Source organism: Coregonus lavaretus (assembly GCF_964263955.1).
Source record: "Coregonus lavaretus genome assembly, chromosome: 38".
In the NCBI taxonomy this organism is placed as follows: Eukaryota; Metazoa; Chordata; class Actinopteri; order Salmoniformes; family Salmonidae; genus Coregonus; species Coregonus lavaretus.
The window spans coordinates 4,609,239-4,625,759 of record NC_140025.1 but is presented as its reverse complement, the minus strand read 5'-3'; the positions used below and the strand labels follow the sequence as shown (position 1 = coordinate 4,625,759).

At 42.1% G+C, this 16,521-nt stretch overlaps 1 protein-coding gene and 1 long non-coding RNA gene across 3 annotated transcripts; one reads left to right on the top strand and one right to left on the bottom strand.

Annotated features, from left to right (window-relative positions):
* Positions 1 to 5,736: 5,736 nt before the first annotated feature.
* Positions 5,737 to 6,826, top strand: LOC311112387. Its single transcript, XR_014610867.1, has 2 exons — positions 5,737 to 5,826; positions 6,210 to 6,826. It is a non-coding gene; the product is annotated as an uncharacterized lncRNA (long non-coding RNA).
* A 49-nt stretch (positions 6,827 to 6,875) lies between these two features.
* LOC311112368 (uncharacterized protein) lies at positions 6,876 to 8,680 on the bottom strand. 2 transcript variants are annotated; one of them, XM_084155455.1, is made up of 3 exons: positions 8,489 to 8,680; positions 8,293 to 8,401; positions 6,876 to 8,053 (listed from the first exon to the last, which is right to left on the bottom strand). In XM_084155455.1, the coding sequence occupies exons 1-3, from the start codon at positions 8,642 to 8,644 to the stop codon at positions 7,110 to 7,112; spliced, it is 1,209 nt and encodes a 402-aa protein (XP_084011581.1). In that variant the 5' UTR covers positions 8,645 to 8,680; the 3' UTR covers positions 6,876 to 7,109. The 2 variants fall into 2 exon arrangements, with proteins under 2 accessions (XP_084011581.1, XP_084011582.1); XM_084155456.1 differs by having other exon boundaries at positions 8,293 to 8,618.
* Positions 8,681 to 16,521: the final 7,841 nt, after the last annotated feature.

The window sequence follows — 16,521 nt, the reverse complement described above, 5'->3', positions numbered from 1 at the left end:
TTGCCAGTGTATCATGGGCTTAAGAGTACACATGGAGAGAAACATGACTGTGCCCTGTGTGGGGGAAAGGCATCAGACAGAAGATTGAGGCACATTTTGTAACTTCCATGGCACGGTTCTTAATTTAAAAGTAATCCAAGAAGTAATCTAATTACAATATTTTTACTGGTAATGTAACTGATTAGTTGCATAAAAAAAAAAAATGATTGTAACTGACAAGTAATCAGTTACTCCCCAACCCTGCATAAAGAGAGAAAGCAAGTAAAAAAAGCTATAAAATCACATTAGAATAAGCAAGTATATAAAAGTACATGAAACATAAGGACAGACTAACCATTGAAGTGAACTAGGCAGAGGATAAAAGACCATGGTTAAGCCTGTGTTTAGAGGTGTGTCTTTAGTGTGGACTTGGATGTGTGTAGGGATTGGGAGTTCCAGAGTTGCGGGGGCTGCACTGCTAAGCACGGTCACCCAGGGAGTGGAGCATGGTGTGAGGGTTGGTGGGGAGAACTGTCAGAGGAGCAGACTAGGGGGCGTCTGAGTTTTGAAGTATGTCAAGTGTTTTGGTGGGGAGTCCATAGAGAATGGCGGTGCAGTAGTCCAGGCAGGATAAAACAGGCGTGAATGAGGGTTTCAGCAGTGGGGTCAGTAAGAGAGGGTCTCAGTCATGAAATGTTTTTGAGGTGGAAGAAGGCTTATTTGGTGATTACTTCCCAAAAGATCCAATCAATATCATGAATGAGCAGCATTAGGTTAAAATGAATGAGAGATGCTCTTGGACAGAAGGAATGCGATATTTTCTGGAAAGTATACATTTTGAATGTATCAATAACATCAGTCTGATTCTCTCATCACCCTGAGAGACATTCCAAAACAAATAGGAATTGCTGTTTTTAATAACGTGAAAACATCAAGACTCTGAACCAGAGCTGTGAGTTTCCTACAGTACTCTGTACTGTTTAATAATTACATTATTCAAATAAAACTTTATTCACTTAGGGGCCGATTCAGACTTAGGAAATGTACACCTTTCCTATGCATGCTTTTACTACGCACTTCTCAGTAGTTGGTATTCAGACTAACCTTATGTAGGTGCGCATCGAGATTTGTGGGTGGGGCTCCCTTGCGCGCACTGAATACATTTTGTTCAACCCCAGAAAACACCCACTGAGTGGCAGACTGAATTGATCAGGTCATTTTCGTTCAATTCTTTTTTTCTGTTCATGTATCTAAAGCAATCCCTTTAAATACTGTGTACCTTTATCGGCACAATACTAATGCGTTCAGAATAATGAAAGATAGGCATATTTGTCTCTGTTTCAGAACCCACGGGTAGATTTAAAAACCCTCTGATATTACACATTTATGTTAAGGTAAGTATTCATGAATCCTAGGTTACTTCAAGGAAAATGGGGTTGGAGAGCTTTTACGCATGAAAGAAGACAACGGTGTGTACATTATTAGTAGGATATAAATTAACCCCTGATTGCCCGCACTGGTCATGGAACTGTGTGACAATAAGGTCCAAGTCTTGCGCTGCGTGTCAAGTTCAAGCTGTAATGATTTGGTGTGCACTCCATTATTATTTGATAAGATGTCCCGATTTACACTACAATTTGTATGAGGCCTTCATTAAATATCCACTATTATTAGCGACCCTCAGTAACAACCACAAGAACGTGACAGCGTTTACAGAGGAAACAAATAAAGGTAGGCTAAACCAAACGATGTCATGGAATTATACGAAATGTAGAGTACCAACTGAAGGGAACTAACACCAAACGTGTTAACTAAGTGTGGTTAATACTGACGGTCGCTACCCATAGTGGTTAATAATATTTTGCATAATAAAAGTTGTAGGAAAAAGGAAATGCCAGAGCGCACAAAAGGTTACATTTGTCCCGACTGTCACTGTGCTCGGCTTTGCCTTGTCATTCCATTTGGCTTGAGTCTCCAAGTTTAGTCCTGCAAGTTATTAGAGCATTCAATTCTGCATAACCGCACAGCATTTCATACTTCTTTGTGGGAAAGTGGCAGAAATATCCTTCATGTTAATATGCTTTTGAGTTTGCTTCATATTCGTCTCCAGCAATCATAAGGTAAATACATTCTCTAATCAATATCTGTTATCAATTTATAAAATTACATTGCATGGAAAATGGTGTCATTCCTATGGGGGAAAAAATAAGTATATGTTTTTCCACTTTCCACAGGTTGCTCAACCTTATTCTAGAGATTATTGCATATAACGGTGGTGACATTATGAGGGAATAAAGTCAAGGTCAGAATACGGCTTATCTGTAGACACACCTCAGCTACATCTCAATTTCTTTGATCTCCACCCCAAACGCGTACCTGGCTGGCACTGGCGTTTCCCCATGCTTCAGTTCAAGGTCAGAATACGCGTAGCGAGAATAGTGCAAAAAAAAAAGGATTAAGGTCCATTTACATGCGTAACTCGGGTCTGAATTACCCCAATAGAATGTTTTACAAAAGTAAATATATCACACATCTACAGCATGTATTATCCACAGTTCCTTTGCTTTCCTTTCAGTTGACCAAACCCTGCCTTTGTATTTCCATCTTCTGATGCAGGTCAGCGTTTTTCGTTATGAATCTTATTCTGGAGGCAGCTCTGCAGAGTGGTCACTAGCTCGCATAGCCACAAAGTCATAAAATCAGATTTCACCCTAACCACACTGCTAACCTTAAATTAAGACCAAAAAGCGAAAACATTTTTTCATACATTTTTTCAATATAGCCAATTTTGACTTTGCAGCTGGCTGAAATCTCTCAGTTCAACCTGCTCTTTTGACAGATCTTTGTCCACATTTTTTTTATTCTCTTTTAGTCATGTTCTCTTTCTTTGTGGACTTTATTCATTTGTTTCAACAGCTGAGCCTTACGAATGAATATTTTCCCACAGACAGAACAGCCATATTCCTCTCCTGTGTGAGTCAGTTTGTGCATGGTTAGGTTCCCCTTGACACTGAAGCTTTTCCCACAGTCACCACAACTAAAGGGTTTCTCTCCTGTATGAGTCAGTTTATGCTTCTTTAGCGAGTCCTTTAAATTGAAACTTTTCCCACAGTCACCACAGCTAAATGGTTTTACTCCCATGTGAGTCAGTTTATGCATGGTTAGGGGCTGCTTGCGATTGAAGCTCTTCCCACAGTCAACACAGCTAAATGGTTTCTCTCTTGTGTGAGTCCGAACATGTTCGGTTAGGTTACTCTTGAGACTGAAGCTTTTCCCACAGTCACCACAACAACAAAAAATTCTCCCCTGTGTGAGTCTGTATATGTTGGTTTAGGTTCCCCTTGCGATTAAAGCTCTTCCCACAGTCACCACAGCTAAATGATTTCTCTCCTGTGTCAATCATCATGTGATTGGAAAGATCTCCTTTGAGTTTGAAGGTCTTGCCACAAAAGGGATAGGTGCTGGTTTTCCCATCGTGACACAGTCTGACATGGGCCTTCAGTTTACAGATGGAGTTGTAGCATTTTTTGCAGAATTGGCATTCACTGGGTTTCTTCTTGGCGAGAGTCACATGCATCTGCAGGTCAGCTTTTAGAGCAAACGTTTCGCCACAGTCACAGCAGAGGCGAGTTTTTATAGCTGTGTTGCTGGGTTTGGAACTGTGTTTCTCCAATGGTGGGTTGTGATCGAATGGTGGTCTGGGATCTAATGTTGGGCTGCTGTCTAGTTCTATTGACTCGCTGCTTTCAGCTGTGCTAGGGCTGGATGCATTGTTTTGATTATCTGGAGGGTCAGAGGGAATGTTGAGAGCCTTTAGCTGAGTCAATGTGTCAAAAGATGTGAGATTCACTTGTTTAGGGTCACACTCCCTGTTCTCCACAGTCTGGATTTGAGGAGGAGTCAAGGACTGAAGTGGGTCCTCCTGATCACATTCACTTGTCACATAGGGAGGAGCGAATATGGATTCTTTGGTATCAAAGAGTTCTTGAAGCGGTTCTTCCTCCTGACTGGTCAAGAGTTCCTCCTCTTTAATCTGTGTGGCCTCAGTGTTCTCCTGTCCCAGACTAAGGCTCCATTCCTGCTCACAGTGCTCAGGGAGAACCTCCTCTTCAGAGACAGCGAGAGAGAGCTGCAGGGAGTCTGGAGGGAAGGAGATGAGGAGTAGAGGTTATACTGTCTTTACACATGAGGGTTAGGGTGAATTCGAATTGAAATGGGCAATCTGCAGTTCAAACAATAACAAAGCGGCACCCCACCATTGTTTTGGTAAATAACTGAGGGATGGGGCTGGAGAAATGTAACCACTCAAATTCAGACAGAGTTATGGGTGCAAGGACTGACCAGCTATGATATCAAAACCATTGTTTAGAAACACTGTAGTAAAACAAGCTTATATTTGGGGTTCTGATGGGGTACGACAGTTGAAGTAAGCTAACGAGAGTCAATGGGTATATACACAAAACATTAGGAATACTTTCGTAATATTGAGTTTCACCCCCTTTTGCCCTCAGAACAGCCTCAATTCGTCAGGGGGCATGGACTCTACAAGGTGTTGAAAGCGTTCCACAGGGATGCTGGCCCATGTTGACTCCAATGCTTCCCACAGTTGTGTCAAGTTGGCTGGATGTCCACTTGGGAAACTGTTGAGCATGAAAAGCCCAGCAGCGTTGCAGTTTTTGACACAAACCGGTGCACCTGGCACCTACTACCCTGTTCAAAGGCACTTAAATCTTTTGTCTTTCACATTCACCCTCTGAATGGCACACATACACAATCCATGTCTCAATTGTCTCAAGGCTTAAAAATCGTTCTTCAACCTGTCTCCTCCCCTTCATCTACACTGAATTAAGTGGATTTAACAAGTCACATCAATAAGGGATCATAACTTTCACCTGGATTCACCTGGTCAATCTATGTCATGGAAAGGTGTATAATTTAGGTGTTCCTAATGTTTTGTATACTCATTGTATAATTAATTTAAAAAATTTTTTTTTAATGTATGTACCAATCGCAGATTGCCCCTTTAAGACAGTAAATCCTAGAAGTAAACTGAAATTCCAATTAAATCATTTAAAAACGAGAATCTATTTTTGATAACCTCAATAAACTGAAGAGAAATCTATTTATTTCAAAAGTTTTGACTTTGTCAAAACATACGATTCATCTGTAAAAGTAATTATGAGACATTATTTGGTTGTTTGAATTAAGCAATAAGGCACAAGAGGCAGTGCTATATAAAGAATACAGTCATCGGTAAATGGTGTTGTTCTGCCCGCAGCGAAGCAGTCATTATATAGCATTATATATATTATGTAGTCATTATATAGCGCTGACTTGCGTGCCTTATTGCTTTTATAAAACGATTACCAACATATTGGTCAGGTTGCCAATACTACAGACGTGTGCGTGTCAGTCGCATTTTCGTTTGTTTTAGCTTTTTTTCTATTGGCATTTACTTGGATATATCTATAATAATAAAGTTGATGCGTGATGTCGCCTGGCTCAGGAAAAAAATTATGTCAAATTTTTTGGCACAGGGGAAATCACAATTCAAGAGTGAAACATCTTTTCCGAAGTCGGACAATAAGGCAAATGCCGCGTTGACATGCTATCAGAAACCCGGAACCTCAGAGTTAAAACTCACATACGCTGCTCGTCCAATCAGCATCCAGGATCCATACAACCCATTTTATAAGAGTCCACAGGAGGGCGCAGCAGGGTATGCAATTAAATGTTGACGGATGAGTAATAGGCCCTTTTCACGATGACGTCATCTAACTTCCGCCTTTCCGCGTAGCAGGTTAACTTCACTTCCGTTCGCCCGTAACCTGAGACTTCTCTTCTGAGGTACGTTTAAGTTAAATTAGTAAAGTTAAGAGTAATAATGTTTACGTATATGCAATGGTTTGTAACTTGCTAACGTTATTGTTAATTCATAATTGTTCACTGCCTTAGTTACTTAAAAGTGGGCTAACGTTAGCTAACAACAACTTAGTACCAGATACCGATAACGTTAAAAGGTAGCGTTACATTGCTGCCTGGCTGTAATGTAACAAGTTTACTTAGCTAGCTATCTAACCCTTTGTTAGGCAGTTAGTTTATTCATGAATGTATAGTAACTCACCTATTCAAATACTGTTGTGCATGATAGCTAGATAAATATTGATTCCTGGTCAAAGCTGAATGTTAATTTAGCTGTTTCTTTTCTCCCGGTGTCTGTATCGCAACAGTATCCCATCCAACACCGAAGCATGGCACAATCTTCGAGAAGATGCTATTGCAGTGTACCATTTTGTTCAAACAACAAACAGAAATTCCCGTATCTTCCCGTAAAAATCTCCTCAGCTCAGCAGGGAGGACACTCTTAAGACCCAGGCCATCGCCCGGCTGAGGATTTTAGTCGAGAGGGCCATACGGAGGGTGAAGGAGTACCATATCTGGGATGGGCTTGTTCCTCTTTCCACAGTGGGTTCAGTGAATCAGCTGTGGGCCATCTGCTGCCTCATGTCGAACTATCAGGGACCTCTTGACATTACAGGAGACAAACCAGTCTGATGTTTTTGTCAACTGGAAGTTGTATATTTCCTGAGTAAGCTAGATGGGCTGTAAATAGAAGTACTTTTATATTACTGTATTGTATGTACAAAAAAATGTAAATATGAATTAACTTTGTTGGTAATTTAATTGATCTAATGTTATACTGTATGTTTTTGTTAAGGGTAATAACTTTTTCATAGCTATTAATGAACCTAATGTGATATATTGTAAAAATATCCAACTATTAACCATGTTATGTGCTTATGTGTCATGGCACTGATGGAACTATTAAATATATGTTTGCAAGCAACTGCTTCCAATCCTTTTTGATTTTGGTAAGAGCATTTACAACATCGCAATCCTTTTCAAAATTTGTATTTCAATACATAGATATACAGTATATAACACAATTAAGTTCATTTGCAGTTAAAGAAAAACATGTCGACATTTACATCACAATCCTTTTCAAAATGTGTGTTTCAGTACATAGGAGATATACAGTATATGACAAGTTAATTTGCAGTTAAAGAAAAAAATGTCAAAGGTTCACCTTCCACATTTACCTTAACACTATTTACACATAAAATTCTGCCTTATGTTTTATAACTTAAGAAGACATCCATGTAGATGTTATAATAGAAATGATCAAGCTTCTGTCGCATTGAGTGGATAATCTCCTCATCCCTAAAGATTCTCTCAACTGTGAAGTCAGTGCGGGTATCTGTAATGAAGTCACACCACTGAAGTCCGCTTAAGGCGAGTTGGCCTTGAACCTGATAGTAGTATTTGTGGCTCTTCTTAAGGCAGGCCTGGCCTTTAACTGTGATCAGGTGTTTAACTTGGGTAACATTTTCAACATCGCAACTCTTAACCTCAGCAAGACCAAATGGTGGTGCTTCTGTTGGGCAGAAGACTTTAGCATCCGGGCTGGCTGCAAGGTGAGGTGAATCAGGGTGGATGATGACCCCGCATTGTTTCAGAGAGACATCACAAAAATCAGAATATTGCCTCAGTATCTCAGGTTCCAGATCCAACCCTCTTCTCATAGCAGCTGTCTGAGGAGTTCCTCTCAGAATGCGGGTTGCCAAAGCCTTGGCAGACAACTCCCCACGAACATGGCATATTTCACGGAATCTGCTGGCTGTCAGTCGGGGTTTGCGTACCTGGCTCCACAGCTGGCATTCTGACTGCATTCTTGTTTCTGCTTCAATAGCAGCAGACATCTCCTCTGACACAATCAGGCTGTCCAAATGACATTGTTGTATGTAGTTGGGCTCAAAATCAATGGGAAATTTAAAGTTGTAACCTTCAATAGGCAACTGAGGAAACTCACTGGCACCAGGGTGTTTAATAATATCTCTACTTAATTCTAGAGGGCACTGGTAAGAAAGCACAGACCCAAATGGCACAGGGCCAAATTTAGAGTCCACCAAATTAAGGCCCTCAAGCCCGTGCAGCAATTTGCAAATCCCTGGTTGTGGACGGATGTCTTTCAGTTTCTCAGCACTGGCCATGACGTGAGGATCCGGAATAGGCCCTGGCATGAAAGTGAGATATGTCAAGTTTAGATTTCATTAAATGCCACCTTATCTTTTTCACTAAAAAAGACAACCACACTCATCCAGTCTCGTACATGCTTCTAATACAAATAAAAAAATATCCACTGAAAGTCTATATAAAAAGTAACAAATAATAATCACTTTTATGTTTGTATTATTTTAGAAATGCACTAAAGTCTTTGTGCTCTAGTACAGGCGGGGGCTCATTCAGACTCACCATCATAGGCTCGGTACAGTGTGCACTTCACACCAGCTCTGACACTTGTTTTTTTCTTAGCCGCTGGTTTACACACCGCCATATCATTGGTGGCCTCTGGTACAATTCCCTGTGATATAATAATGATGAACAATACATTGTCAAAAGTCAATACAAACTGCAAAGTTCTGCATCAGTGTAACAAATAATGTCTGACCTGTGTCCTAGGCCGGTGCCAGGTCTGCAGTGCGCTGGTGCATGACAGAGGCAATGGCACTGTCTTAAAGCCCATGGTAACATAGTGAGCACTTTGAAAAAGAAGTGCTACTATGTGATTACATAGTGCTTTCCCAGCAGAGCAGGAACATGACATGTGATTGAGTACCACAGGAACCTCTGCAGAGTCTAGTGTAACCTGTTCATAGAGACATAACAATTAGTGCTGTACTTACAAAACATTTTTTCTGCGTTTCATTATAAACTACTGTACACAATTTTCAAAACCCAATTTCTTTTTTTAATTAAGAAAAATTGGCTGTTCTGAAACCTTTGACAAGTAGTGCCAACACTTATCGAAAATTTGAACATTTTGAGTTATCACAGAATCTTTCCCAGTCTTTATTGCCGTCAACAACCCACATCGGTTTGTAAGAATTTCGTTGTGTATTAAGTTTAATGATACAAAATCAGAGCTCAGACTGAGAAACAAACTGATCCACAGTGGAACATTGTGGAATCATTCTTATTAAATCTGCAACCGCAGCAAAACACAACAAAAAGAAAACTTATCTATCTTAACCTATCTTATCATAATGTTAGAGAACTGTTTATCTGAGAAACCTGAAGCCGATGAGCCTCCTCATTTTTCTTCATGGACCTGTAACATCGCCCTCTCACTGTCACCTCACCGTTAACTACACTTGAGACTGTTTCAATACAGTGATTGGGAGAAAGGGCGCAGCATTAGCCATTAATACATTACTGACTCTTATCTTACGGTCGATACAAACAGCAGTAATATTAAAAAGAGGCTGCAAAACAGAAACTCGTCAGCTCATAACCTTCGCTAGCATAGGGCTAATTTAAGCTAAATAAAGATAAACACGTACCTTCATAATCAAACAGGTAACCTTCAACGAAGAACTTGTAGCCTTTATCAAGCTTCGATCTTGAAGTAAGGGACCACTTGTCAGCAAGTCGTTCTACGTCGTTAAGTCGTATTGGTGGCAGATGTGAAAGGGACTGGGTGAACTCCATAATGATGTGCTACTAGCTAAGCGTTCCTAAGCGACACCGGATGTAAACATAACCTGCATCGCGGCAGAACGGAAGTTGTCTGACGTCACGTGAAAAGGGCCTATTGTTTTGACCGGAAATCTAGCCAACGATCTAGGAAACACTTCAGAGAAGAGGTTCATGTCTCTTTTTTTTAACAAAATTCAAACGGATATATCTCATTATTTAGCAAAATAGTAAGATGGCCACTAACTGGGGACCATATGCCGATGGAAATAGGCTAGCTGGTAATAGTAGTATTTCCAAAGAAATGTAAAACATGCTAATTGCTAACCCGTTAGCAAAAAAATGTAAGACACCATAATCACAAAACATTAGGCGGGTTTTCATTGACCCAGGTTTATTCGGAAAAAAAATACACAGCTATAGGACAAATTTTCTAAAGATCAACAAAAATTGTATAATCTGTTGGACGGGCAGATTTTTTTTGTCTAACTTTATTGCGACAAATGATGATGAAATGGCGTTTTTAATGCCTAATAATAAGGTATGCGGGTGATGTCATCACGTATCTAACTATACATTTGTAAATTCTTGCGTTCTATCCATGCTCGCTTTTGCGGCTACCTGAGACATGAAGCAGATACACTACATGGCCAAATGTATTTGGACACCTGCTCGTCGAACATCTCATTCCAAAATCACGGGCATTAATATGGAGTTGGTCCCCCTTTTGCTTCTATAACAGCCGCCACTCTTCTGGGAAGGCTTTCCACTAGATGTTGGAACATTAATGCGGGGACTTGCTTCCATTCAGCCACAAGAGCATTAGTGAGGTCGGGCACTGATGTTGGGCGATTAAGCCTGGCTCGCAGTCCCCAACTAATCCCAAAGGTGTTCGATGGGGTTGAGGTCAGGGCTCTGTGCAGGCCAGTCAAGTTCTTCCACACCGATCTCAACAAACCATTTCTGTATGGACCTCGCTTTGTGCACGGGGGCATTGTCATGCTGAAAAGGGCATTCCCCAAACTGTTGCCACAAAGTTGGAAGCACAGAATTGTCTAGAATGTCATTGTATGCTGTACTAGAACTAAGGGGCCTAGCTCGAACCATGAAAAACAGCCCCAGACCATTATTCCTCCTTCACCAAACTTTTCAGTTGGCACTATATATTGGATCTGCTAGCGTTCTCCTGGCATCCGCTAAACCCAGATTCGTCCATTGGACTGCCAGATGGTGAAGCGTGATTCATCACCCCAGAGAACGCGTTTCTACTGCTCCAGAGTCCAATGGCAGCGAGCTTTACACCACTCCAGCCGATGCTTGGCATTGCGCATGGTGATCTTAGGCTTGTGTGTGGCTGCTCAGCCATGGAAACCCATTTCATGAAGCTCCTGACGAACAGTTATTGTGCTGATGTTGCTTCCGGAGGCAGTTTGGAACTCGGTAGTGAGTGTTGCAACTGAGGACAGACCATTTTTACAGGCTATGCGCTTCAGCACTAGGCAGTTCCATTCTGTGAGCCTGTGTGGCCTTCCACTTCGCGGCTGAGCCGTTGTTGCTCCTAGACGTTTCCACTTCACAATAACAGCACTTACAGTTGACCGGGGCAGCTTTAGCAGGGCAGAAATTTGACAAACTGACTTGTTGGAAAGGTGCCATCCTATGAAGGTGCCACATTGAAAGTCACTGAGCTCTTCAGTAAGGCCATTCTACTGCCAATGTTTGTCTATGGAGATTGCATGGCTGTGTGCTTGATTTTATACACCTGTCAGCAATGGGTGTGGCTGAAATAGCTGAATATAATTTGAAGGGGTGTCCACATACTTTTGTATATATAGTGTAGGTGGGAGGGCATACAGGCTGTCGCAAATGTAGGCTATTAATGCGCAATTTGCCTAAATGGATAATGGAAACACTTTAACCACTTCATTTTTATTTCGACATTCTAGCTTTTTTTGTGTAAGGTCATTAAGCTACCAGGGCGGCAGGTAGCTTAGTGGGTAAGAGCCTTGTGCCAGTAACCGAAAGGTCGCTGGTTCTAATCCCCGAGCTGACTAGGTGAAAAATCTGTCGATGTGCCCTTAAGCAAGGCACTTAACCCTAATTGCTCATGTAAGTTGCTCTGGATAAGAGTGTCTGCTAGATGACAAAAATGTACTCCAGCTGTTTTTATCGACAAGACAGTTAAAAGTAAATGCACCGTAGCAAGCAATTGTCGGGTGGATTTTTGTTTAGTCAAATCGTTCTTTATTGCGCCAAATTATGTTGGAAACTGAGTTTGTCAAACAAATGATGATTACAGAACGTACGCAGGGCACGTGATTGGGAAAGGGGGATACCTAGTCAGTTGTGCAATTGATTGCATTCAACTGAAATGTGTCTTCCGCATTTAACCCAGCCCCTCTGAATCAGAGAGGTGAGGGGGGATGCCTTAATCGACACCCACGTCATCGGCACCCGGGGAACAGTGGGTTAGCTGCCTTGCTCAGGGGCAGAACGACATAATTTTTATCTTGTCAGCTCGGGGATTCGAAACACCAACCTTTCGGTTACTGGCCCAACGCTCCTACCCGCCAGGCTTTATCAATAAAATGTCTTGCACAACTAACTAGATACATTTATTTTGGGATTCCACCCTATAAACGTCCTTTGCCTGATCTCTCATTTCATACAAGCACATTTTCTGCTTTCCCTCTCCTCGATTATCTTTGACCTTTTTCTAAAGGAGGACGGAGGAGTTGATAAAATGTAATTGAGAAAAGACCTAGGTTTTGCGAAAGTTTGTGTGACGTCATTACGCACAGCCGTTTTTATCGATAAGACAGCTCAATGGAAACGCAGCGTAGCAGGCAATTGTCGCATCTATTTTCAATGCTGACTTGCTAAATGTAGACAACAACAAAAAAATCACTGGATAAGTTCATGGCTAGTGTTGAATGTGGCGATCATACGGGGTTCTATGCTATACGAACCTTTATCTTCGGTGTGATCCGCAGCAGTCTCTATAGCCTATCATTCTCCTCTTGGTACTGTGTTACCGTTTTCTCAACTGCCCCGAAAATCTCGACAGCAGTAGCCATTAAACGCTCATTTAAAAACACACGCAGCATCTGTAGTTGAGACATTTTCAGTCGACTGAGAGTTGGGTATTTAGTGATTATGGCTACGTCGAGGAAATAATGGTGGTCACAAATAAAACAAACCCGCTCCAAAGGTTATTTCAGAGATGGAAGAGGAAGCGAGAGATCCCGCTAGCGCCTTTTTTTCTGATTCATATACAGTCAGGTGAACTAAGCTGACCAGACACAGCTGCTATCGCATTGGTGCTGTGGGGATCTATTTTCTCATAACTGGATCTGGATGTGATGAATAGCTTAGAAGGAATGCATTGGTGATTAAACATAGAAGGTTTGTACTGTACTGATATAAATTGTTCCACATAACAAGCTGTGATTCATGTGAGGAACGTTAGGGGGTAGGATGAGATAAGAACTTGTGTCTCAAAATTCTAGACTACACTGCTTCTTTGTGATCTGTGAACCGTCCTTGAACGTAGGTACATAGAGTACAGTGGAACGGTGTCTATGGGAGCTGACTCTACAGGTTGTTATGATAACAATTTATGCCTGGCAACAGTGGAGCGCCAAGGGGCTGGGACCAGCCTGAGCGCCAGCGATAGGTTGAGTAAGTCTAAACCACGCCCAACCTCTACCCTGATAGGCCCAGCAAGGAGCGGGAACTATCACTGTCAGGGTATTTAAAAGAACAGCCTGTAACAATGGATTAGTTCTCTGTCTGCCCTGCGTGGTATTTCAGTGAGCCCATATACGAACCATCATACTTATCATACATACATTTTGCATATAATAAATTTAGCTTGGATTGAATATCTCTTGATTATGTTTTCTCTTATTCCAATACCAGATTTGAATTACGCAATTTCTAACAGTGCCTATGGGAGAGCCCCTTAAGCCTTAAGCAGACAGTAACTGTGACCATTCTTTTCTATGGTAAACGTACTGAGTAAGACTTCTTTTTCTTTTCGGATATAATGTTGTTCGCACTAATTTAATGTGCATGCCGCCACTAACTGTAGTGAACTGGAGAAAATGTTTTAATCCATTGTGCAAAGGAAAAATAAAAAACATACAAAAGACAAATAGATAAATAAATAAAAACATCCCACTCCTTCAGTCATAGTCAAATCTAAATCACACCCCTACACAGGCTCAGGGCCCTGGGAGGGTGAATCATCTTCAGTCAGTATTCCCTGCAATGTTTCAGATGTTAATTCCTGAATATCCAATTATGTCCGACTTCTTGCTTGTTTGGGCAGTACAATTAATCACTTGCGCAATAAACGCCACCTTCTTCACTATCAATGTATCTGTATCCTTCAACTGATGAACGACAATCTGAATTTCAACTGGCTGCTGGGCATCCACTGCCATAGCTTCCTCAGCTCCACTCGCTCCTTCAACAATATCCTGCGCCTCTGTGCTGTACAGCCCGGATCCGTGCTTCTTAAAATTCCTTCACCCTAGCAGGACACTCTGGGAATTCGGCAACGTGATTTCCACCACGATTACAACACCATAGATCATCACCTTCTTCACTAACATATTGTTTCTGTCGGCACACACTTGATACATGACCATACCTTTTGCAATTAAGACACTGCAAAGGTTTATTCACAAACGCTCTTATGAGTAGGCAGATACTCTTCTTCAAACATCAGTAACACTGATTTAATTTCCTCCTTCTTTCCATATACTACCAGTGTACACAATTGTAATAATTGAGTAAAAGTAAATATACTTTAATAAATTACTCAAGTGAAAGTCAAAGTATTTGGTTTTAAATATACTTAAGTATCAAAAGTAAATGTAATTGCTAAAATATACTTAAGTATCAAAAGTAAAAGTATACATCATTTCAAATTCCTTATATTAAGCAAACTAGACAGCATCATTTTCTTTTTAGTTTTTGTCTGATGACTTTTAAAACAGGACGTTCTGTCATGGTCCCCTGGAGGTTTTTGTTTAGTACCCAGCATGTTGCGGGAACATCTTTGTTTTTAGGATGTCACCTGATGGTTCCAAAGAAATGTTCTCCCCTAAAAAAAACACATTTCTTTACACATCACCCCTTGTTACTGTTGCCAAGCCCATCAAGGCCCTGACTGGTCTACCACTGATCTATTTACAGCTCTTTGTCTGTTGGCAAGGTTAGGGACACACACACAGTGCTTTTAACATACAATGTTTTCAACTTACATATTTGACACACATGATTACATTGTGTGTGCTGGGACCGGTTTCCAGCACCAGACCACCAGATGAGGCGTGGAGGAGGGACCAAAGTTCACACCTTCACCCAGAGCGAACAGGCTACAGGGAAGTACCACCATTGACCTCTGGGTCGGTTCAAAACCCTGAGCTGACTAAGTGAAAAAATCTGCCATTTTGCATTTGAGCAAGGCACTTAACCCTAATTGCGCCTGTAAGTCGCTCTGGATAAGGAAGTCTGCTAAATGACAAAAAACATGTTTTATAATGTCATGTAGCTAAGTCTTATGACTTTTTTTTACTCAGGGATCTCAGATATGGGTCGACCATTCAGGAATTTACTACAATAGCTGGTACAGCCAGAGCACTGCAACCAGCAACTACTTTATTTAAACTTTATTTATGTTACCTGAAAAGTAATGGCAGGTAGCCTGGTCCCAGAACTGTATGACGCATTAAAATATGGCAGATAAAATTACTAAGATGGCACAATTTTGTGTCACACAATAAATAATCACACAATTTTTTATTTTTTTTTATTTTTTCTCATTATATTTACTTTTCTTATATTTTTTTTTTTTTTTTGGGGGGGGTGGGTTGGGGTAAGGGGGGGTAGAAGGATTACTTTATCCTATCCCAGGTATTCCTGGGTGGGGTTTCAAATGTCTCCGGAAGGTGGTGAGTGACTCCGCTGTCCTGGCGTCGTGAGGGATCTTGTTCCACCATTGGGGTGCCAGAGCAGCGAACAGTTTTGACTGGGCTGAGCGGGAACTATGCTTCCGCAGAGGTAGGGGAGCCAGCAGGCCAGAGGTGGATGAACGCAATGCCCTCGTTTGGGTGTAGGGACTGATCAGAGCCTGAAGGTACGGAGGTGCCGTTCCCCTCACAGCTCCGTAGGCAAGCACCATGGTCTTGTAGCAGATGCGAGCTTCAACTGGAAGCCAGTGGAGTGTGCGGAGGAGCGGGGTGACGTGAGAGAACATGGGAAGGTTGAACACCAGACGGGCTGCGGCATTCTGGATGAGTTGTAGGGGTTTAATGGCACAGGCAGGGAGCCCAGCCAACAGCGAGTTGCAGTAATCCAGACAGGAGATGACAAGTGCCTGGATTAAGACCTGTGCCGCTTCCTGTGTAAGGCAGGGTCGTACTCTCCGAATGTTGTAGAGCATGAACCTACAGGATCGGGTCACCGCCTTGATGTTAGCGGAGAATGACAGGGTGTTGTCCAGGGTCACGCCAAGGCTCTTCGCACTCTGGGAGGAGGACACAACGGAGTTGTCAACCGTGATGGCGAGATCATGGAACAGGCAGTCCTTCCCCGGGAGGAAGAGCAGCTTGCCAAGGTTCAGCTTGAGGTGGTGATCCGTCATCCATACTGATATGTCTGCCAGACATGCAGAGATGTGATTCGCCACCTGGTTATCAGAAGGGGGAAAGGAGAAGATTAGTTGTGTGTCATCAGCGTAGCAATGATAGGAGAGGCCATGTGAGGATATGACAGAGCCAAGTGACTTGGTGTATAGCGAGAATAGGAGAGGGCCTAGAACTGAGCCCTGGGGGACACCAGTGGTGAGAGCACGTGGTGCGGAGACAGCTTCTCGCCACGGCACTTGGTAGGAGCGACCGGTCAGGTAGGACGCAATCCAAGAGTGAGCCGCGCCTGAAGGTACGGAGGTGCCGTTCCCCTCACAGCTCCGTAGGCAAGCACCATGGTCTTGTAGCA

Coding starts and splice junctions, on each gene's coding strand:
- LOC311112368 (XM_084155455.1), bottom strand. CDS start 8,644: ATGTCATGTTCCTGCTCTGCTGGGAAAGCACTATGTAATCACATAGTA. Junction 8,402..8,488: donor GGCACCGGCCTAGGACACAG/GTCAGACATTAT, acceptor ATTATATCACAG/GGAATTGTACCAGAGGCCAC. Junction 8,054..8,292: donor ACTGTACCGAGCCTATGATG/GTGAGTCTGAAT, acceptor CTTTCATGCCAG/GGCCTATTCCGGATCCTCAC.